This window comes from Meriones unguiculatus, chromosome 10 (genome assembly GCF_030254825.1).
Source record: "Meriones unguiculatus strain TT.TT164.6M chromosome 10, Bangor_MerUng_6.1, whole genome shotgun sequence".
Lineage (NCBI taxonomy): Eukaryota > Metazoa > Chordata > Mammalia > Rodentia > Muridae > Meriones > Meriones unguiculatus.
The window spans coordinates 44,272,404-44,297,069 of NC_083358.1; the positions used below are offsets into that span (position 1 = coordinate 44,272,404).

General features: G+C 44.2%; 1 protein-coding gene across 2 annotated transcripts in view; it reads right to left on the reverse strand.

The window, feature by feature from the left end:
• The window catches only part of Tbc1d9 (TBC1 domain family member 9), a 110,913-nt gene that overhangs the window by 61,093 nt on the left and 25,154 nt on the right, over positions 1 to 24,666 (reverse strand). For both annotated transcript variants that reach the window (XM_021660249.2, XM_060392406.1), the window contains one exon: positions 3,785 to 3,895. In XM_021660249.2, the coding sequence (XP_021515924.1) occupies positions 3,785 to 3,895 (111 nt within the window). Of the gene's footprint in view, positions 1 to 3,784; positions 3,896 to 24,666 lie in introns of those variants that run through there.

Below are 24,666 nucleotides of genomic sequence, written 5' to 3' on the forward strand. Positions count from 1 at the left end.
TTGAGGCATAATGATTAGAGTTCTGTCTGCCAGAACCCACAGAGCAGAAACTGGGTGGTGGTACGAGTCTGGAGTCCTGCACGGGGAGATGGAAACAGGTGGATTCACAGGGCTCGCTGGCCAGCTAGCGTAACGTATGCTGGTGGGCCTCAGGCTAATAAGAGACAAGGCCGCAGAAAGTTAGGTTAGAAGCACGTAAGGAATGGCAACCTATGTTTTCTTCTAGCCCTCTCGTTCGTGCCTACATGTGTATTCATATTCTCACACACATGAAAATTCACGCACACACACATACAAGAATAGCCTTTGAACTACACAGACAGAACAACGATTCTAAAGATGCCTGCTAACATCTACATTTCTATTTCATGTGGAAGGAAAATTAATAAGCTGACTTTTTTTGTCTACTGTAGCAAATTACAGGAGCAGAATCATTAGCAATGTTTAATCACTCTCTCAGTCTTACAGCTACTGACTAAAAGAATGTTTAATCATGAGGCCAGCATGGTGCCCCTTACATGGTGCCAGAACAGAGCACAGGAATATGAGAATGAGGGTTGAGTTCTACCTAACCAGTTATAACTGGGAGTGTGAACACTGCCCCTCCGTCCCTCCCTCCTAAAATAGGAAGACGAAGTGAAAGCTGATGGACCTGTCAGTTCTAAAATCAAATGGCTGAAAAGACCTTGATGGGAGTCTAGGTTGGCAAAGAAAAGATCAACTGTCTCAATGAGCAGCCACCGCACGGTCCTGTTCAGGACTGTGTGATAGGTGAGGTGTCCATCAAACAGGGTGGGTGGCATGGCTCCCATCATTACCACTTCAGAGTGAGCTACACTTTTCCACAGGTCCAGAAAATTCCTCTTGTCTGGTTTTCTGTCTCAATTCTAAGGCAAATCATTTACTCAGGATTTAGAGTTCAGAGTCCTGCTGATCTAGAGAGTGGTCCATGTCAAGACATGTATGGCAGACATGGATGGCTGATGCTCTTCTAATTCAGTTCAGTCTCATAAATAGCTTACATGCCACATAGGACAGGCTTTGTGATCTTTTGGCTCAACAAAGAAGTGAATCTGTCTTAGGTAGGGTTTGAGACACCATGCCCACAGAAACTCTTATAAAGGAAAACATTTAATTGGAAGCTGGTTTAGTTGGGTGGGTTCAGTTCATTTTCATCATGGCAGGAAGCATGGCAACACACAGGCAGACATGGTGCTGGAGAAGGAACTGATAGTTCTACATCTTAATCTGCAGGCAGCAAAAGGAGACTGTTCCATACTGGGCATAGCTTGAGCATATGCGACCTCGAAGTCCGTCCCCACAGTGACACACTTCCTCTAATAAAGCCATGCTTCCTAATAGTTCTACTCTCTACGGGCCAAGCATTCAAACACATGAGTCTATGAGGGCCATTCCTATTCAAACCACCACAGAACTCAATTTTCTCTTGAAGTTTCTCTTACAATAATTCATGAAATACACATAACTTTAAGAATGACAGATTTTCCTACCAAATACCAACTTTGCAGTTTAACATTAAAATACAAGCAGAAAGGTCAGCATATTGGAGAAGTGTTTGTGAAGCAGGAGCTTCTGTTTTTAAAATTAGTAACTTGGATTTCAAACACAAGTTGGAACAAATTGAAAATCATTAAAAAAGAATAAATAGTGGGTGGATGGGAGTTTGTAATGGCTGTCACTTCCTTGGAGTCTTCTGTAAGGAAATTCTAGGCTACCTCTATTGGTAATCAATATACATAAAAGACAAAGCCATCCTGGGTTTATTACAATGAGATCATGTACTTATGACAGGCGCTCCTTACTAGGAAAGTGAAGGAACATCTTTGGGGGGTATAAATTATGCCACCAGCAATTACAGCTTACTGTTCCTCAGCCTCGGCTCAGAAGCCAATTAGGGAACAGCTCAGCTTTGTGTATTAAATGCCACCCCATGTGAGTATTCATGGAAGAACTGATTTGTGGACTGAACCTGTCCCAGAAGCCAACTGAAGAGCACTGACATCACACAATGAGCAGGAAAGGAGACGACTGTAGACAAGTCTGAGGCACGAAGCAGCTCTCAGGTCACAGAAACCTGATCTGGGAGACCAGATGCCCTGAAGGCTGCAAGGAGACTCAAGATCCCTGAGGACTCCTGCCTGAGCATTCAGGACGCAAGAAATGAGCTGCTGCTGGTGAGTGAGGGGGCAGCCAGGGTGCCATGTCCTCAAAGTCAAGCACTAACGGCTCTCCATGATATTTAATGTCCTTTCTTGGTTTTAGTTTGTTTCACGTGTGTGTGTTCATGTACATACGAGCATATTCATGCAGACGGCGGTGCACATGCCCATGCAGATGCATATACAGGTCCTGCCTCTGAAAACCAGGGGACAACTGCATGATTGTTCCTCAGGGTCTATCCAACAGGTTCTTACTGGTCTTGAGCAGGCAAAAAAGAGCAAACTCCAGGGATCTACCTACTTCATTGTCCCCAGTTCTGGCATTACAAGTGTGCACATCACACCAGCTCTTTTTTTTTCTTTTTAATGTGGATTCAAGGGATCGATTTCTGGTCTTAATAAGTATTTTACCTATTAGCCCTCTTCTCAGCCCTCTCTTTTGTTTTTTATTTTACCTTCCAGGACTCAGTGTCAGCTTTCACATTATTCTACACTGTTTCCCAACTTTCTCAGCCAACTGTCAGCACAACCCACAAGACGCTTCCCGAGCTTCCCACTAGGTTCAATCCCAAGGAGTGCAATAGATAAAGAAAGAAACAGTCCCATAGAGGAGCAGTCCCCCAATGCACCATTAAACCATATCCTTCAAAACTGTCAAGGTTATCTCAAGCAAGGTATCTTGGGAAACTACTACAGCCAAGACAAACCTAAGAAGCTATGACAGATAATATAGTGTACTGGTATGATATCAGAACAGAAGAAAAAAAAAAGATTGGAAAGCTCTAAGGACTTCTGAACAAGCTGTGGCCTTTTCTTTTATATTAAATTAGTCGGTGTTATATTACTACTGAGTATGGTGGGGTGCTAATAATAGTGGGGATGGCGGGTGAGAGGTATATGCAGTGGCAGGCCTTTGAGCTACCTGTTCAATTTTTCTAAAAATGCAGACTATTCTAAGAGTAGACCCTGTTAATGTAAAAAATTAAAAGGGGGCAAAATAAAATAATAAAACAAAACAGTAAACTGGCACTCTTGCTTTTTTTTTTTCTTGCCACAAGTAAACAGTGACTGTGAAATTCCTTAGCTATTCTGTGAAATTCAACACTAGCAGGCCTGCTTGCTACTGTCTTAAGCATGAGACACCACAGAGACTACCAAGAGATAAACAATGTCACTTATACAAGCTAGTGTATACAACAAGGGTAACTGAGTAAGCACATCTAGGTAGCCCACAAGCTTCTCTTCGATCCCAGCTTCCCTTGCAGTTAGTGAGGCCTATTCGAGTAGTTCTAGCCAGAGTGTAAGCAGATGTGATGTGTGCCCCTTGTGGCTGAGAAACTGAGACTCAGCTGGGCTGTACCCTTCACCTGTCACTGGTAAGCTGACCTTCAAACTGTGTGTTCCTTCTACAGAGTGTCACACCAGATGGAGTCTGCATCATCCCAATGAGACTTCAGAGTGAGAAATTTTACCATATTAAGCCATCAACAATTTGGTGCTAAAGTGCTAAAGTGCTTAAACTGTCAAGAGGTTGTGTTCCAAAGCTGCAACTAGTTGAGAGTTTTCTTTGCAAACCTGTGCAACCACAGGATGCTGGGACTTACCACAGGCAATGGTCCAGTAGACTAGAGAGTCTGGAGTCTGGTAGAGGATCCGGTATGGTGCAACTCGGGCACTGGAGTCCAATACCACATCAAGGGTACCCACCAGGAGGCCTGAAGATGGAGAAGTGGGAAACAGGTCAGGATTCTCATGGCATAATCCGCAATGGTCAGACAGTGTGCACATGGCCCTCAGCTTGGGTCACCCGACAGGCACACTGCAGGGCACCTTGACAAAGCTTTCATCTTATAGGACGCAGGCTCTACGGTGCTTGTTTCAGGGATCTCCAAGAGTAACTGCGGCTGAGGGCTTCACGAGCACATCAGGCTAATGTCCTGACCCAGCCCCTGGCGTTCTGCGCTTTTTGTGGTTGCCGGCTGGTAACAGAAAACACCATGAGTACTCATATGCTGGAGCCTCTGCTCTAGCCATCTTTGTGCCTGATACATGCTCTGTCCCCCTGGGGATGTGAACGCATCTCTGCCTGAGTGACTGGACAAAGCCATGGGGACTAAGCACGAGTGTGACTTGCTGTGTCAAGATGTATTTTAATTTGGCAAACTTTCATTTTGTACTGAAAACTTTAGTACAACTCAACTCAAACTAACTTCCTACTGTGTGCAAGACATAGCCTGAGGGTGTAAGAGTCTCAGGGCACCTGCAATGGAGGAAAGCGCTGCAGGCATTGAGGCTGTTTGAGGGTGAGCAGGTGTGAGTCAGATTCTCACATATAGTAGTAGTTCTTGGCATTTGTGGCACGCTCACTACAGCAGAGGTCATGGGAGCCTGCTCAGAACTCTGAAATGATGCATCATCAATAAGGCTGAGGGCCAGGTCACACATTCCTGGTGGCACAAAGCTAACTCTGGGGGTGGATATGCTATGACAGACTGACATAGAACCAACCCTGATCTTGGGGAAACCAGTTCACACGGGCCAAATCCAGAGAAGTGTGGCCATGCAATACGGGGGCTCAGTCATCTACCAGCACAGAGACAGATGTCTTCAAGGCACACGCTCTCTTCAGCAGAAGCTGGGAGATGTCTGTAAGGAGATGCTGTCCTGGTGACCTGGTTTGAGACCAGTCCCTTCTGGGCAGACACACCCTCTTTTTGGCCTTTCAGCGCTTCTCAGAGTTCTAAGCTGAGTTTTCAGGTGTGGGGACGACTGCTTCAAATGTGAGCCTATGATCAGCACACCTGCCTTCCAAGCACTTTTCATCTGATGTCCCCTTTATCCACCCTGGGCCAGCACTGCACACCTACACTAATCTAAAGCAAAAAACAGAATGGGTGGATGAGGACACATGCCCACAAATTCTGCAAGGTTTCATAAATTAGGTGCTTTACTTGACAGAACAAATTCGAAGTATCACTGTTATCATTTGGTTAAGCGTCCTCCACAGATCCACGTAAGGCCAGCGATGTACCCGACGAGTGTTTTCTGAGAATGGGTAACTAGTCAGGAACAGAGTTTGTGTGGTTTGGATGGTGTCAGCTAAGTCTTGCTAGAACCTTTGCATGGGGGAACCTGATAGGAGGTCCCTGGACCATTAAGGCCTTTAAAGGACTGTGGTGTGCGACCCTTGTCCCTTTCCTCTCTTCTGCTCCCTGACTATGAGGTAAGCATTTTCTCTGTGATGTGCTCTTAAAATTGTCAGTCTATCCATCTGCCAAAAAAGAAATGGGATAGGTCTGATTGACAGGGTGACAAATACTTCTTGTTTTTTAAGTTAAATTACTCTGGCATTTCGTTATAGTGACTCAAGTTGACTCAAGCAATTCCCGTCATTTGAATGTCTAATCAAAATTCGCCCAGAGATGCACAGGGTGCAACACAGAGCACGGCTTGGACTCAGAAGGGCCAGCAAGGACGCAGAACACTTAAGTAACCTTAGGCCGAGAAATTTTTAATTTAGTTTTTCTTTTTCTACTGTGTGCGGAAAGAGGGTGCTCTGATGAGGTCTCCAGTTGTAGCATATGTAGCCCCAGCTGGCCTCAAACTGAAAACAAGACTGACCTTGCACTTGAGACATCAGTCCTGCGTCTACCTCTCATGTTGTGCAGTTTGGGGTATATACTCGGCCGAGTTTTAAAGCTTTTCTCAGTTATGCAAAGGGGGTGTATGGTACCGAATTACTAGCTAGTTTCTGAGGACTTGGGGAGAAGGACATAGACAGCAGAAAGCAGGGCTGGCTGTCTCCTCTTATGCACTGAGTCACATGATGGTGGTCAGTGCTGGGAGGAGGAGACTGGGGTCCAGCTAAGTTTGCTTCAACAGTAAGCTGCCTCCTGTAAACAGCCAAGTTTGAGGAAGTCCAGAGTAAATCTCCCAAGAGGCTCTGTTGAGGCAGAACTTGTGTGTTCCACAGAAAACATCACCACCAGGCTCTCTTGAAATGATGCTTTCAAGCAATGTCCTGGGCCTTGGTTCTGAGCATACCAAGCATTACTTTGGTGCAAACAATGCCCCACACACCACCTCCGCTTGGCTTTGGCAGCCTGAGGGCTAGAAAGAGCTATGGACTAGTGAACTTGTGCTGAAAAGCTCTGTGCCAGGTCTCACTGCTCTGATTTTCTCAGTTGTAAAGTGACCACAACAGCACATGTCTTCCTGAGCTAGAATTATTAATCAAGAAGCCTGAGTGAGGTGGACCACAGGGAAGGCCTATGCCCGTCCTTGGTCACTGTCCAAGGGCAAAGCATCCATTTAAGACTCCCTGCAAACCACACTGATCATCAGCTGGCCTGAATATATCAGGAAAAAAAAACACACCAAAAATACAGCTTTTTCTAAAGCAGAAACTAGTTTTCTCTGAGCTAGGTAAAATATGTTAAAACAATTTAAAAATAAAAATAAAATTTATGGATCCTGCAGAGTTTGGGTTAGAGTTCCACACAACCCTGCTGGCAGGTTGTTTTTTTTTTTGTTTTTTTGTTTTTTTTGTTTTTTTTTTGTTTTTTTTTTGAGACAGGGTTTCTCTGTTTAGCCTTGGCTGTCCTGGACTTGTTTTGTAGACCAGGCTGGCCTCAAACTCACAGTGATCCACCTACTTTTACCTCCCTGAAGCGCTGGGATTACAGGTGTACCAATGTATCCAGTGACAAATGCATTTTTGTTTGCTTTACTGTGACTCAGATTTTCTGAAGATCTCTAGTTATTTTTATGGCCCGCAGGTGGGAAGGTACAGCAACAGAAGAGGCAGAAAGCAAGGCTGGCCTAGAGAAGTGGCCTCCCTTCCACATGGTAGGCAGAAATCATGTACACTGTCAGGACACATGTTCATGAAGAGTCCAACCTTATCACTAATAACTGTGTGTTGCCGCTACTGCTTTCTTCTTGAGTCCAAAGAAGAAATGATGCTCAGGCTCCTGCAGCTCTCCAGGGTCTCTGAGGTTAGTGAGCTGGAGGCAAGGATCAGCCACGGCATCTGGTAAACATCTATGCCTACTGAGCATTGTTACAGACAGGCAATTATTATTGCCTCTGGTGGACAAGCCAAGTTCATGGAGAGCAGTGCATGCTGGGTAGCACTGGGCCTGGAGTGCTTCACTCCCTACCTCAAAGACCCTGCCTCCTGGACGCAGTGTCTCCATCCTTGTTGGGTCACTAAAGCTCTATGCTCTGTCACACAAAAGAAAGTCTCTGGACAAGCCAAACTCAACCCATATCTCTTGATCACCCCAGTGGCACCAACTCAAATTCATCTCCAGTATTAATTAAAGCATCAGGTGTCAGTCAGAGATACAGAAAATGGAGTTGCCTAAGGTAGAAGCCCAGAGTGAGGGATGATTAGAGTTACCAGCTCCTCTAGTCTGAGTCTGCCTTCACACCAGCACCACTAAAATCCACTAAGAATCAGATAAAAACTAATAAATTATCTGATTGGCCTGCTCTTTGATCACCTCCCCCTGGCGGGGAGGAGCCTTACCAGGCCATAGTAGAGGACAATGCAGCCACTTTTGATGTGAACTGATGGACTAAGATCAGAAAGGAGAGGAGAACCTCCCCTATCAGTGGACTTGGGGAGTGGCATGCATGCAGAGGGAGGAGGGAGGGTGGGATTGGGAGGGGAAGAAGAAGGGGCTTATGGGGGGATGCAGAATGAATAAAGTGTAATTGATGAAAAATTAAAAAAAAAGGAAAAAAAAGATAATTTAAGAACCTTAAATGACTTTCAAAAGTGGAGGAAAACATGGAGTTTGTCAATTTACATGGAGCACGTCTCACCCCTGGGGGGAATGGTCTCCTGAACCTCTACTCAGACCTCGGACACCACCACTGCTAGTTCTAGAACTGATGCAGGATGTTCCAACGAGGGGGTTAAGGTTTCTCATAATATTTCCTATAAGCCCACACCTGTTTGTTTATATCCCCCATTTTTATTCATTGTTAGCCAGATAGAGCCAAGTAATTGTGGTAATGATACTTGCTTTTTTGCCCAATGCTGGAATGCTAGTGAATTTAGGTATGCCCTGGTTACTCGAAAGCCTCGCTGGGTGCCTGTGCCCGTTGATGTCCCTCATGCTATGACTTTCTTCAGAAAGAAAAGGGATCTTGGAATTACAGCCGCCATTGTTACTGCCATCTCATTGGCGGCTGTTGGAGCTACCACCGGGGCATTAGCCAGGAGTCATACTGTGCAGACTGCTCAGACCCTGAATAATCTTTTAGCCAATGTAGCTCATGCCTTAGATGTACAAAAAGGAATTAATGCTCAACTAAAAGGAGGCTTGATGGTGTTCAATCAGAGGATTGACCTCGTGCAGGAGCAAATTGATACCCTATGGCAAATCGCTCAACTTGGCTGTCAATGGAAGTATGCTGGACTTTGTGTCACTAGCATACAATATTAGATTTTTTCCTGTGCTGCAAATCTGTCTAAACAATTGTCGAGCTATATTTTAGGTAATTGGACTGGAGAATTCAATACTACGATGGAGCAGCTGAGAGTGGCCATTGTCACGGTAAACTCAACCAGAGTGGACACAGGACTAGCCACAGGATTATCATCATGGATTGCTGCAGCCATGATTCATCTGAAGGAATGGGCGGGCATGGGAGCGTTAGCAGGCCTTCTGGTGTTGGTCTCCTTGGTTTGCCTGTGGTGTATATGCAAGATTCGAGTCTCACAACAGTGTGATGCAGCCATGATCATTCAGGCCTTTACAGCCATTGAAGCAAGACATTCTCCCCAAGCATGGTTGGATACCATAAAAAGCTAAAATGATACGCTCAGGATGCGAGGCTAAGCACTGCACTCAGGGTCAGCCGCTTTGGACCCAGAGAAGAGCATGTCTATTGCATGCGGGTTGATGCCCCAGGTCCCGCCTCTGAGAAAAAGGTATCGGACGGGTCTGATGCTCTTTGGGTGGATGACACCTAAATGAACATTGGTACAAAGTCCCAATTTATTTCTAATATCAGAGATCAGACCTCTACTCTTGCCTGATGCGTCTAAAACAAAAAGGGGGAACTGTAGAGAGCTGCGGAATGCTATGCCTTAAAGATGGAGCTGGTTTCCGCCTTCCACCTTCCCGATGGTGAGTGCTCTCTGTCAGGAACAATTCCACATTTGGCTAAGGCTGAGGATCTGGCTTGCTTCCATGTATGTGGACCTATCTGCATTGCCCACGTGGCACGCCTGGGTTGGCTACCCAGAGGCTATTTAAGCTGTGGGCTGGCTTTCCCCAGGGTCCGAGGATTGTTCAAGGTTCCTGAATAAACTGCATTAAAAAAAAAGAAAAAAAAAAAAAAAAAAAAAAGAAAGGGGCTGGAGAAATGCTCAGTTGTTAAGAGCACTGACTGCTCTGCCAGAGGATCTGTGTTCAATTTCCAGTACCCACATGGCAGCTCACAATTGTCTGTAACTCCAAGATCTGACACCTTTATGTAGATAAACATAGAGGCTAAACATCAATGCACTAAAATAAAAATAAATAAATTATTTTAAAAATAAAAACAATAGATATTCAAATAGAATGTTGCAAAGTGAGCTACGCTATTGGCACTCAAGTCAATAAGTATATAATTTCTGTGTTAATGAGAATCCTAGGCCTTTTCATACTTCAGTCAGTGAGCAGTTTTTCTTAAGATTTTTGAAAATTTTTACCATGTGCATGTGTCTCTGTGTGCATGAGAGTGCAGTTGTCTACAGGCCAGAAGAATGTGTTAGATCTCCTGGAGACTGGAGTCCTCCACAAGAATAGTATGTGATCTTACCCACTGAGCCATCTCTTCAGCCTATCGTGTTTTCACCCCATTTGGGACACTGTATTCTGCTGTCTGCTCTTGACTCTCACAGCCTTGAGTGATAGACTCTTAATTATTTAATGCTATCTCTTTCTAACTTGATTCTCTCTCTCTCTCTTCCTTTCTCTCAGACCGGTCCCCACAGTGCTGACTGCATTTATTTGAAAATATCTGTGTATCTTGCTTTGTACATCTCCAGGCAGTTCCCTGACAGTCAGGTCTAATTAATTCTGTGGGACCCACAGTTTCAGCACTTTGATCGGAAGCCAGGAAGTCCTGAGCATATGTTTGATAGAGAAATAACTTAGGTGTCTTTTCTTTTTTAAGTTTAAGAAAATTATTCTAGTGCTGTCTAAGCTTGATTGATGCAAGTTAAGACTCCTGTATCTACCCTCTGTTCATTTAGAATACTAGAGATGGGTAATTGGGTCTAGAGAAAAAAGGAAAAGAGGTGACAGGGAGGGAGGAATAGAGGAAATAAAGAGAGAGAGAGAGAGAGAGAGAGAGAGAAGGGGGAGGAGGAGTTAGAGAAGAAGAAAAAGAAGAAATGAGGATTTTCTTAGAAGTCCTCTTACTCAGGCTCTGGAGTAGCTGTCAAACCTGGCACCTCATCATCTCCCACACAAAACACTGTTTGAACTGCTGCTCTAGTCTGCTATTTCTGCTGTTAAACAATCCTTGATCGCCTGAGATAATGAAACCAAATTATGGCCCTCAAAATAACTACTGTCTGCATCTTCCTTCTACTTCAGCTCAGGAGCATCTTACTGAGCAGAAGGAGGACTCAGAAAACACCAGGGAAGCGATGCACCTAACCTTTCCCCTTGGTTGAGGTGACTGGAGGTTATGTGATGCATGGTCAGTCACACTCCACATCTGGAGCATGGTGGCTGGTCTGTGGTGCTCCGATGGGGAAGAGGGTAGGGATGTGTCAAGGCAGTGTGTGTGTCATAGGAATGTGCTTGTGACATCCATCAGTCTGTTTGTAGATGATCTCAGGCAAGCTCACACAAAGCTGGAAAAAATATGAAGCTTTCTTAGCTCCCCCAACTCTTTCTTCTGAGATGAGGTTGTGACAGTGAGGAGAGTGGGCTTATGTCCTGGCCATGTAGGTCCTTCATGTGTCTGTGTGCCTACTTCCAGTTGCAGAAAGAAAAATAAGACCTACCCTAGAGAGAGCCTGAAGGTGCAGCAAACTATTGCTTAATGAAATATTAAGACCTATAGAAAAGTCTTAAGACCTTGGAAATTACATGGGCCATTCTAGGCACTTTCAATGTTCTTTCTCATCAGCTGCAAGTTTCTATCTTCAAAGGAAGACACACACAGCAAGGTGCTTTTGGGTCCTACAACATTTATGTAACTTCCATTGTCCTTTGTGTGTGCACATGCATTAACAGATGAGATACTCTGTGGCTGGGAATATAGTTCAGTTGGGACGTGTGCCTGCTATACCAGGGGCCGTGGGTTCACTCCGCCATAATTGCATAAACCAGGATGGTGGTACACATCTTTAATCCCAGGCTTCAGGAGGTGGAGGCAAGAGGATGGAGAGTTCAAGGTCATCCTTTGTTATAAACTGAGTTTGAAGCCAGGGCACTGCGAACAACAGGGAAGGTAGATACTGCTTGACTTACTTGCATAATAATTTCTTAGGTTTCCAACAAATTTGATTAATTTACTTTAATTATGCAGTATTTCCCTCCATAACTATGTTGTGACATTCATTTTCCTAGTAAAGGGTATTTGCATTTATCACCCCCCTTGCTTTTTAAAATAATAGCCGTGCAATTATACTCTGGGTAGTAAATCCTTAGGCACGTGAGCACATTTCTTTGGAATGGATTTGCTGGGTGCCAGAGTGCATCTCTAAACCTTTTTAGATATTATAGAGGTACTCTTAAAGGTGCTCAAGAGGACTGTCCTCCATCCAAGAACCTGACAGTGTCTGTTTCTCCATGACACCTCCAACAAGACTTATTTATTTTTAGCCACTCTAAAAACGTACAAAATGGTATATACATGCCCTGTGTTTCAATATACATTCCTCTGATTACTCAGCAGCCAAGTACATTGGCCTGCTCCTTCACAGTGTGTGATCTGCCATTGCTCCGATGCTGACGTTTGTTGAAGGGGATCAGGTTGGACATTCTGAGTCTATTCACCTTTAGAGCCTTGATTGACACAAACAGTCAATTTCTATTAATGCCAGCAAGCATCCATTGATCATTCTAAAGCTAAAGAGGGAGCATGCTCAGGCTTACTTCTTCATGTATCTTCCACAAAAATTCAACATTTTGGATTTGTGTACACAGCCAAGTATCACACCCATGTCTGTTTTCTTATCTGGGACAATGGAAGGATTCTAGAGGCCACCAACTTGAATCTTATTCTAGCTGTTCCTCCCTAGATGTAAATGGTCACTCTCAGAACATCTTAGCACTTATGCAGGCAACATGATACAGGCACAGAAAGTCATTAAAGAAAGATGTAAAGGGACAGCTCCTGACAGATGTCCCATGTAGTCAACTTTACATTCCTTTCAGCAAGGGTCCTGTACTTGCACAGTGTATCATGTGATCCAAAATGTCCTTTTTTTAATTTATGTTCTCCTTTCTGGTATATTTCTATACCTCTCACTGTCTACAAGGTTTACCCAGCTTATGGCTACTACTATTTTCCATCAGTCTTCCTAGGGAAATACCCAGGGTGACCCACCCCCAAGCATCCTGGCAACTAACTGATCTTTTCCAGGCTCCACCAACCACCTTCTCCTTTATACTACTATGGAAATTAGCACATCATTTGCCAATCTAAAAATCGTTAAATATTATTTTCTTCCCATGAGTTCGTTGAGGGAAAGCACCCAGCTTGAAATTCCCAAATCATGTTCAGACTGTTAACAGGCAGCTAATAGCTGCCTGTTACCTTGGTGTTCAAAACAAAAGAAGATCCATCAAGCTTTCTGATGGACATTAGCGGAAGCCAAGAGTTGTTTCCAAACCTGCTCATCTTCATGGCAGTTCTCAGGAGAATGAAGTTAACAAGTGTGTCTCAAATAATTAAAAGTGAAAAATCACACAGTCAAAATAGGCTGGGACATAGAAGGGCCAGAAACCCCACTTCAAAGGGGATATTTAAACACATCCAATGAAATAAATTTCTCTAACTTCAGTATTAATTTGAGTTTTATCTATGATTAATTGGATCAAAAGCAGAGAATTTTAGGGAAGAAACAAATCTTGCCTCATTTTGCAGCTTAGTGCCAAAAGTAAAAGAACAACAAAAAGCTTCAGCCTTTAACTAGCCAGTTGATGTGCTTGTCCTCCACCTACAGACACTGTTTGCACAGCTTCCTGGACATGGGTGGAGTCAGGAAAAGGTGGAGTGTTCAGCTGCCAGGACCACCAGGCTTGCCAGGTAAGCACTGGCAGGTCCCTAACTATGCATGCACCTGGGCTCATGGAGTCATCATGATTGGCATGATTGCACCACAGGTCAACATAGCCCTAACATTGGGAACCATGGAAAGGAACACAGGCCATGGCTGTCCTCTGTGCAGAGAGGTGAGAGGCCAGAGGGAGGCTTGTCGCAGCAGCGGCTGAGGCAAGGAATGGGAGCATAACCTACAACACATTAGTTAGTCTGAGGTCTGTGTATTACTGGCATTAAGGGAAGAACTGAAATGCAATGGGAAAGTGTGGAACCAGTCTCAATTCAGTGTAGAATAGCTTGAGGGCAGCCAGGCGTCCTGGTGCACACACACAATCCCAGCACTCAGAGAGGCAGAGGCAGGCAGGTCTCTGTGAGTTTGAGGCCAGCCTGGTCTACAGAGAGAGAGAGAGAGTTCCAGGACAACCAGAGAAACCTTGTCTCCAAAAACCAAACACCAAAAAGAATAGTTTGAAGACAATTTTGTCTTAAATATCACATATTGTCCCACTCCTAGTATCATCTGAGAAAAGCAAAACATGTCAGTATAAATGAACCCTCTACAGCTTGCCGCAGCTTCAGCAGCTGCTTCCGTAACGTCACCCTAGCTGTGGCTCTAACACATCTTAAGGAAAATAGGCAGTTGTAACACATGCTGCACACAGTACCAAGCTGCTGTTGGCAGTGGGTACTCCAAAGTGTAGGGGCATTGTAAACACACCACTGAGTCTGTTAGCTATCCTGGTGCTTCCTGAACTGGCTGCTGCTAAAAATCAGTTTGTGTACATGTGGTGGTTTAGATGAAAGTGGGCCCCACAGGCTCACATGTTTGAATAATTGGTCCCCAGTTGGTTGAACTCTTTGAGAAGGATTCGGAGGTGTGGAGGAAGCATGTCACTGGGGGCAGGCTTTGAGATTTCAAAAGTCCGTACCATTCCCAGCTAGCTCTCTGTGCCTGTGGTTATGTCTCAGGATGTGAGAACCGCTGTTGTAGCGCCATGCCTGCCTGCCTGCTGCCATATTTCTTGCTTTGATGGTCACAGACTCACCAATAACCTCTCTCTTCTATACATTGTCTCAGTCGTGGTATACTGTCACAGCAATAGGAAAGTAACTAAGACACTTTCCAATCTACTGTAGACTTTTACAAAATGCAACAGTAACAAATACATGACATAAAAAAACCAAGCAACCATGTTTTATTGTTAGATTCAACAAATAAATCGCTCTAAATTTCTAGATGCTTAATTTCACGTTTCTACTCATAACTGGGAGCAAGACAGTAAAAAACCAGTCAGAGGTCTTTTAAATAATGCTAACCTAGCCAAGGGTGGTAGTGCATTCCTCCAACCCTCCACACAGAAGGCTGATGCAAGAGGGTCCTTAGTTTGAGGTAAGCCTGGGCCACAGAGTGGGATAGTAACTCAAAAGCAGTAAGAATAAACTAAGCAAGTACACTAAATAAAGGAAAGAAAGGTTCTAGAAAAGCGGCTCTCAATGGCCCTTTAATTCAGTTTCTCATGTTGTGGTGACCCCCAACCATAAAATTGTTTTGTTGCTACTTCATAACTGTGCTTTTGCTACTGTCATGAATTATAACGTAAATATCTGTTATGCAGGATATTTGACATGTAATCTCTGTGAAAGAGTCTTTTGACCCCCACAAAGGCACCAGGACCCATGGGTTGAGATCCACTGCTTTAGCACAAATCATTTTCTCAGGAGTCTGCATAGACTTAGAATCATATGTACAGTTTTTAGAACTCGCTTTTGTTCTATAACTCAACTTTCAGTTTGAGAAAATATACTGTTCTCAAAATGCAAATGAAAATAAAACCCAACATTTCTCAGTCGAAGGCAACAATACATGAATGAAGGAGAAAGGAGGTTCCCCCCACCCCACTGCACCACTGGGTGTTGATCCCACAGGGTGAGATTCTCAAAGTGTCCAGAACCTGATCTAGTGTATCAGGTGATCCCCTGAGACCATTACCTCATCCTGCAAAGAGGGAAGCAGGCTTAAGAGGCAGGAGCAGAGGCAGGAGCACCGGTGTGCGCTTTAACGAAGCGAGTGAACCCCCACTAGGGGAGATGACAGCTGAACCTTTTCTATTTCCTCTCTTAAAAGAGAAAGCAGGCTGGCTTCTAAGTAAACAAAGCGAGTAGGGAGGCTCCAGCTGAGAGCATTTTATCTGCAGAGCCTTTGGAAGACAGCCAGTTAGTGTGTGCTGCTCCAGGCTCCCAAGGACCTTGAAAGCCAAGTCTTCCAAGAGCTGTTCCAGTCGGCCTGGGACACCCTTTTAAAGGCGCACATGCCACACTCCTGCATAAAGGGAGAGCACCTGGAACGACCTTTTGCCTTCCCCTTTGGGCAGCGGCTTAAAGGAATCACTGAAATATCTCTCAGTGGAAAACCATACACTATATCCCACTCCGGACCAATGAGGCCTGCCCAGCCCTCAGACCGAGTGCAGCTAAGGATAGCTATTAAATTGGTCTAACATAAAATCATAAGCTTACTTAAAATATTATGAGATTCCCCCCCCTTTCTTTTGTTATAACAACTGTACTCTTTGTGAATTTCATAGATGCCAATGTTATCACATTGTCAAGTGGTTGGGCATGCCTGGCTCCTATATCAGTTTCAGGGCCCAGCATACAAACAATAGTGTAGGTTCCAAAGCTACATGAGTGGCTTGCTCAATACAGTATCGGGCGCAAGCAGGAGGACAGGAGTTCAGATCTGAAGCAACTGTGTAAAAAGGCAGCAATGCCCTTAATGCCAGAGCTGGGGAAACAGAGAAAGAAAGATCCCAAGGGCTTGCTGGCCAGCCAGACTAGCCAAACCGGCTACTTCCAGAGTCAGTAAGAGACCTTCTCTCAGAAACTACAGTAGAGAGTGATCACTGGACATCAACTCCTGGTAACACAAATATATTAAATACACACACAAACACACAGGTGCAGGAGGTGGGTAAGAGGACAGGGCTGTAGATCTTTTTGTTAGAAGTGGATCAAAGACCTCCATATAAAACCAGACACATTAAATCTGTTAGAAGAAAAAGTGGGAAGAGCCTTGAACTCATTGGCACAGCAGACAAATTCCTGAACAGAGCACCAATAGCTGAGGCTCTAAGATCAACAATCAATAAATGGGACCTCATGAAACTGAAAAGCTTCGGTAAAGCAAAGGACACTATCAACAGAACAAAACCACAGCCTACAGTCTGGGAAAAGATCTTCACCAACCCTACATCTGACAATGGGCTAACATCCAAAACATATAAAGAACTCAAATTAAACATCAACAAACCAAGTAATCCAATTTAAAAATGGGATACAGGAAATTTTTCAATATGTCACTATCGGGACTTGTAGGTACCTCTGCCCAGACAGTTCCCCAGAAGCAGCCTTGACCCCAACTGATGATCTTATCCCACAACTGAGCTTGCTATCCTCTGCCTTTCACCTGGGATCAAGTCTGTTCCAACACAGACCACTGGAATGATGGAACGGAGTCAGAGGCAGAAAGACACTCAAGGTATGTTCTCACTTATAAGCAGATATTAGACATACAATATAGGATAACTATACTAAAATCCACAGACCCAAAAAAGCTAAATAACAAGGAGGGTTCTAGGGAGGATGCTTAATTCTCAATCAGAAGGGCAAACAGGATAGACTCTGGAAGCAGTGGAAGTGATGGAACAGGACAGGAGCCTACTGTAGAGTTCTTCTGAAAGACTCTACCCAACAGGGGGTCTAAGAAGATGCAGAGACACACAGCCAAGCTTGGGAAGACCCCAAGGAAGAAAGGGGGATAGAAGGACTAGGAGGGGACAGGAGCTCCACAAGGAGACCAACAAAGACAACAAATCTAGGCCCAGGGGGCCCTGCAGAGATTGATTCACCAACCAAAGACCATGCATGGAGAAGACCATGCATGGGGAAGACCCAGATGCCCTGCTCAGACATAAAGTCAATAAATTGTAAAAATAATTTAAAAAATAAATTTTAAAAAGGGAGGATGAAAACAACTCTTCCTGGATGCTTGTGGGGCTGATGCTCCCCAGACCCTGACTCTCAGAGGGGTAACATGTTTTTAATTTAGTTTTTATTTTTTACAATTTATTAATTTTATATCCTGATTGAAGTCCTCTCCCTCATCTCTTCCCAGCCTCTCCCTTTCTCCCTCTTTCCCCTATCCCCTCCCCTAGTCCACTGAAAGGGGGAGTCCTCCCCTGCCATCTGCCCATAGCTTATCAAGTCTCACTGGGACTCCCTGAATCCTCTTCCTCTTCTGCAATGCCAGGCAGAAGTGATCAAAGAGCAGGCAACTGAGTTTATGTCAGAGACCCTGCTCCCCTTACTTGGAAATTCACATGGACATTGAGCTCCCTATTGGCTCCATTTGAGCAAGGGGGTCTAGGTCCTTTCCATGCATGGTGCTTGATCAGTTCATCAGTCTCTGCAGGCTCCCCTGGGCCCAGATCTGTTGGCTTTGTTCACCTCCTTGTGTAGTTCCTGTCCCTCCAGGACCTTCTATCCTCCTCAACCCCCTTCTTCCATAAGACTCCCTGTGCTTTACCCAAAGTTTGGCTGTGAGTCTCAGCTCTGCTTTGATCCAGGTGTGACATAAGAGCTGCTGTACCAAACTTTCTCCTAACTCAATAGAGCTTCCTCTCTTAAAACCTGACAGTGTCTATCAAGTATTGAACACAACCTCTATAATGAAATGTTTTTGTCATTGTTGTTGTTATCCTTGTTATCAGTTTTTTGAGGAAAGGTTTCTCTATGTAGCCCTGGCTGTCCTAGAACTTGCTCTGTAGACCAGGCTGGCCTTGAACTCAGAGATCCACCTGCCTCTGCCTCCCAAGTGCTGGGACTAAAGGTATGTGCCACCATGTCCAGCATAATGAAATGTTATGAAGCAGAGTAGTGCTGAATTGGAAATTACACTTCTATGATAACTTAAAATGCCTAAATCAGTGGTTCTCAACCTGTGGCTTATAAACCCTTTCGGAGTCAAATGACCCTTTCATAGGGTTAGCCTAAGACCAGCAGAAAATACTTACAATACAATTTGTGACAATGCAAAATTACCATCATGAAGTAGCAATGAAAATAATTTTTCAGTTGGGGATCACCACAACATAAGGAACTGTATTGAAAGGCCCCAGTGTTAGAAAGGTTGAAAACCACTGGAAATAAATCATAGTGTTTCTATATAACACTGAGACATGTAAAATCACATCTCCAAACAAATGTTTGGGATACACCTACTATGTTATATAGAAAAAGAAAAAAAAAAAAAAAAAAAACCTAATGTTTTGTATAACCTAATTTGTCAAAAAATATCTCACTTATGTTAAAAATAATACAGCACATATCAGTTAAAGACTACAAAAACAAATATTAACACTAGGGAATTAAATAAAAATTTTAAAGTTTTCCCAAATCTGGGTTTTTAAAGTTTTTCAGGGGCTTGAAAGATGGCAGAAGACCCAAATTTTGTCCCCAGCACTCACAATAGGCAGCTCATAACTACCTGTGACTCAAACCCTAGGGGATCCAATTTCTTCTTTTGCCCTTCACAGGGAAGTACACACACACACACACACACACACACACACACACTTAAACATTAAATAAATCGAGAAAAAAAGCCTTATATGTTTGCTTAGTGTTTTTACAATGGGAAAATGAATAATTAAAAAAAAATGATTTCCGACCATACAGGTTAGAGGTCATTCAAAGGGAGGTCCCATCAGGTAAACACATGGCCGCTGAATTTATGATGACTGCCACTGCCTGACAACCATCCGTTAGCGATCTTGTTACCAGGAAGCTAGGGAAGTAATTTAGAAGGTAGAGTGTTTGCCTAGCATTCAGGGAGCCCTGAATTCAATGCCAGCATTGCATGAACTGGGCCCCTGCGGGTGTATGAGCCCCATGCCTGAAATCCTAGCATTAGGGAGGTTGGGGGAGGAGTTCAAGGTTATCCTCAGTTACATAGTCCAGGCCTACCCTGGGCTATCTGCAACATGAAAACACTGGAGAGTATCAGAGCATCATCCCCAAAGCACACTTGGGTGGAAACGGAACTGATCTTGCATTCTAGAATAGTCTCTGTTCACCTCCCCTGCTGTGTGCAGCTCAGAGCACACATCCATCTGCATAGCCCTGCGCTGCTTCCCAGGCGTGCGAGCTGGCTATTTCCTGGCATGGTCATCTCAGCCTTAAATGAATCAAGTGAATTTCGACATTTCTGCCACTGTGTATTCATTAAATGTGCAGTCTTTGGGTTTCTACGAATAAGAAAAGGAAAGTGCTCCGTGCTAACACCAGCTTAGGAAGTTTTCCAGAAGGAAGCACACCAAATGGTGACTAATGCCTGCCTTCACCATTGTGAGACAAACAAGTCTTCCGGTCATGTGTGTGTGCACTTGTACATGTGTGGATGGCTGGTGGTGCCTTTCCTGTCACTGTCCACTTCATTTTTTTGAGACAGAGTTCTTCACGGTGTTTGGAGCCCACAATTCCCACTGGATGAGATGGTAAGCCCAGGCATCCTCCTATCTCTGCTCCCAGCATTGAGGTCACATTTTCTTGACATTGGGGTGATAAGCATGTGAGCATGTGAATATCTGTTTGGGGGGTGTAGTCTAGGTGTGCATGCATGTATGGGCACATGCTAGTGGAAGCCAGAGACAACCTCAGGTGTCATCCTCGAGGATATCATCCATCTCCTTTGAGGCAGAGTCTCTCCCTAGCCTGAGCTTCACTAATCAGACAAGACTAGCTATCCAGTAGGGCCCAGACATCCTACTATCTCTGCCTCCCCAGTGTTGAGTACACGTACATGCTCCCACCTGTAGCACTGCTGTGTAGATCAGGCTGCACCCATCATGTACCCTCAGAGATGTGAGCTGAGAAACCAGAAGAAAAAAGCCACGTGACTATAGTAAGCAGAAGTAGAAAGGTTGGCATGAAAACAATGCACCAAGCAAGCCAGGTCAAATAGAGTGGACACTGAAGACAAAAAGCGGGCGCTGAGGAGGTCAGCCATTCGGAAGAAGAGAGCAGAAATGAGGAGAGATGCCAGCCAGGAAGGGGAACATATAGCATCTGAGGGAACCAAAGAGTGACAGGAGACAGCCACTTCTCAGCTGTCTGCCTTAGTTGCTTTGGTATTCCAGGTCTGGCTCCTAGTCCAAATATCCTAGCAACCAAACCCAGGTAATTGGGTTCAAGATAACTTGAATAAGTCTCTGTTTAATGCTACCTGGAGCCCAAATAAACCCCAAGTAGCCCCTGAGGTTCCATAGGCCTTTTGAGTGCATGCCCCATTTTACACTCTGTCACTGAAGGTACCCAGTATTAACCACAATTTAATAAGATGCTTTCCAGCTTTGCATCCAAATATTCTAAAAAAGATAAAAAGTGCAGCTGCAAAAGTATAATTAAACCAACCACACTCTTCACTGGGAAAGATACAGCAGTGACTTGCCTTGATAATGGGGAGTCTTGTGTGACCTCAGCATTCATGGCACCTGTGATCTCTCCTAGGAAGAATTCCATCTCTGGGGAGCATCAAGTAAATGGATGCTTCACCAAGAAATCTCAGTTTGTGATGGGAAAGTGGGAGCAATCTCCATCTAAGGTCTACATGGAGTTTCAACACAGAAAATGGGAGCTGGACGAAGACTATGGCACCAACGAATGGGGTAAAAAGAGCAAGAAAACCTGTGAGGTGCAGAGCTGGGGCATGTAACTAGTGCCGCCCTTATCTTCTCAAGAATGTCTAGGGTAACATGAGTACTTTTCAGTATCTGAATGTGGTCTGGACATGTAGTTGGGTTCTTTATGGAACACATCAGGCCCAAGTGAGATTTCCTGAGAAGTTGTCCAGGCTTCCACTGGAACACCATGTAAATTATTCTGAAATACGCCCATAGTTTCCAGAACTCAGGGTCACTGGTAAAAGGGAAAATGGTGTGCCAGGGTGGAGAAGCATTTTTCCCCCCAAAGTCATTTCGAAATCACTTCCAAGAAAGTGTTACCTGTCAATGTTGCTTGCTGACACCCTGTCACACTGACACACAGCAGATTAGTAGCAACTGCAGTTGTCACCTGTTACATATATCTTCAGCTAGCAGATGGTGAGTGAAAATGAAAGGTGGGGAAATTACATTTTATATTATTGTTTTATTTATGAATGAGGAGTTCTAAAGTAATGAAGGACTTGTTTTCAAACCCCAAATTATATCTTCAACTCTAAGCTTATTACTCTTTGGAGAAAACTGCACACAAAAATACACACATGCAGTCTCGCACTCTCTAAGGATACCAAAAGCCAACAGTGTGATGGTGCCATATGCCATACAAGCCTCCCACGTGGTGTGTAAACCTCCTCCCACATGGTGCCTTAAAACACCTGCTTTTCTAATACCTAATGTGGTACATCTGCTCTACAGGACTGTTGAGATAATGATTCTAAGATGATACATGTGACACGTTTAGTACAGAAAGTATCTTTCCCTCAACATTTTCCAGGTGAAGTTCTACTGTTGTTTTGGGCCCATGGGTGGTGAGGGTCAGGTGTACTACTTTGTTCATTCAAAGGATTTGCCCATAAACTAAGTCTGGAGAAGGATGGACTTTCAACGTTTGGTGTCAATCTACACTGGGAGTTAATGGAACACAGCAATGCAATGAAAGATAGGATCACATAAAAATAGACAGTATGGAACAGTTTTTAAAGATTACCATATGTAAGAATGCCTTCTGTGCCAATGGTTTTCAGCCAGGGTTCTCACTGAATACAGAGAGCACTTTCTGTTCTCCCTCGATGGTTACAGCACCGACTACAGGCTATGACTCTATAGAATCAGCAAGAGTTCCCTGATGCAGACAGTGCTGGCAGAAGTATTCGAAACGTCCTGTCATTTGTATTGGAAGGAGAAGCAAAGAGAGAAAAGAAAAATCCAAAGGGATTCCACTGCTGCTGTTTTGCTTTGCTTTTCTGAGAGACTGTGCCCCTGTGCAGCCCAAGCTCACCTCAGACTCTCCAGGCTCTGGCCTACCCCTTTCAGCACAAGGATGACAGGTGCATGCCACCACATGTTGCCTTTGGTTTTGCTTCCAGTTCAAGGTGCTTCTTCAAACTGTGTGGGCCTGTGTGGCTTATCTGACTAAGGAATGCCACTGAGCTACCATCCCTTGTCCTTTAAAACACGACTCTGCTTTGCTCTTGTTCACTTATGTCTAGTATGGTAGCTCTCAAACTTCCTGGCTCTGTACTCCTTTAATACAGTTCTTCATGTTGTGGTGACCCCCAACCATAAATTTTCATTGCTACTTCATAACTGTAATTTTGCTACTGTTATGAATATAATATGCATATTCGTGTTTCCCTATGGTCTTAGGTGAGCCCTGTGAAAAGGGTCATTCTGTCTGCTAAGGGGTTGCAACCCACAGATTCTTCAACTGTTCTGGCAGGTTAAAGCACATGGTGGCCACGATAAGCTGAGCATGGGCGGGCAACATTAGGCACTGTACCTCCGCACTTGCTTACTTCCAAACTATCCCTTGGCTTGGTGAGGGACAAAGCCTCTGCAACCTAGAGGAGAGATCGGGAAGTCAGATTCTTCCCACAGCTCACAGTAGCCTGAAGATGAGGTGACTGGGACAGGAGTGTGCTATGGCTTCTTGGGGCTTCCTCTGGCTGCAGCACAATATGGCTGTGGCTGGCCAGATCGGAAAGCCATTGTACTCTGTGCTCTCCCCTTCATCCCTAAGTCCATTTGCCACAGCTGCCTAGTGCTGCTCTGGGAAACACTGACAAACAGGCCTGTCACCTCAGCCTCTTTGGCAGTTTCAATCTCTATGGCAGGAACTCTGGGGTGGGCTGAAAGCCTTTCACTTCCTAGGTGCATTATAATGCGAAGCAGGTGTGGGGACTCTGTTGTGGACTCAACAAAGCACATGAAAACCATTTAGTTACTACTGCTTTAGATACGATTTCTACACCTTTAACTTCAGTGCATAGACGACAAGTTCTATGAATTGATAGTATATTGTTTCTCAATGTTACCCTACCTATATGTTTTGCTTGTATCGGCTTACATACAATATGGCTTTTTCATTAGCATGAGCATCAAAATGGCTCAGACATATGCCTGATGATTCCTGGAAAGTTTGCATATGGTGGACAGCTGTCTGGTCTTCTTTGCTCACCTCTTTGAATGAACCCTGAGGAAACTGGGTCAGAGTCCCATATCCCATCTATACCAGGGTCTCGATCCTCCTTGGTATCCTTCAGAGTGGTTCAGAGAATAAGAGCCAACAATCATGACTGAACACTTTCACAATGAGCAAGCCAAACAATTAAAAAATTACCAAAAAAATAATAATACTTCCAAGAAGATCACTAGGGAAATTCTGAAAATAACTAACCTGTTTATCTTAAATTTAGGAAGAGTACCTAGCAATCTGAAGAAAATATTTAAACGTTGTATTGACCTATCTCCCTATGGAAAATCATGTGACTATGAAGACCCCACAGAGGGCAGAGAAATCAGGAGGTAAATGTAAATCTCACCTGTCTGTTGACAAGCTGTGGCACTTTGCAAAGTTTCTTAGGCATAAAGTAACAGAACCATAGTGTTCTGTTGCTAAATTGAGGAAATTCATCTTCCCCTCCTATCTCCCAAGGTTGTGAGAAAGATAAGATAACATTCTATGAGGAAGAGTTTCATAAACTCTAGATCAGTGGTTCTCAGCTTTCCTGATGAGGCCACCCTTTAATATTGTTCATTGTGGTGACCCCCAACCATAAAACTATTTGCTACTTCATAACTGTAATGTTGCTACTGTTTTTAATAATAATGTAGTATATCTGCATTTTCCCAGTGGCAGTAAAACTAGGATGCATTTTCTTAAAATAGCATTTAATCTTAGAGAAAGGTTCTAGCTATTTTTCTATTGCTGTAATAAGCACCATGACCAAAAGAATCTTCAGGTTAGTCTACTATCAAGGGAAGCTGAGGCAGGAACCTGGAGGCAGGAACTGAAGCAGAGATAATAAAGAGAAGCTTGCTGGCTCGCTTCCAGCACCCCCAACTGCCAACCCCAGGTCTCCACCCTCATTCAGTTACCTATCTTTAAATCCCAGCCCACCTGCACAGGGATGGCACCA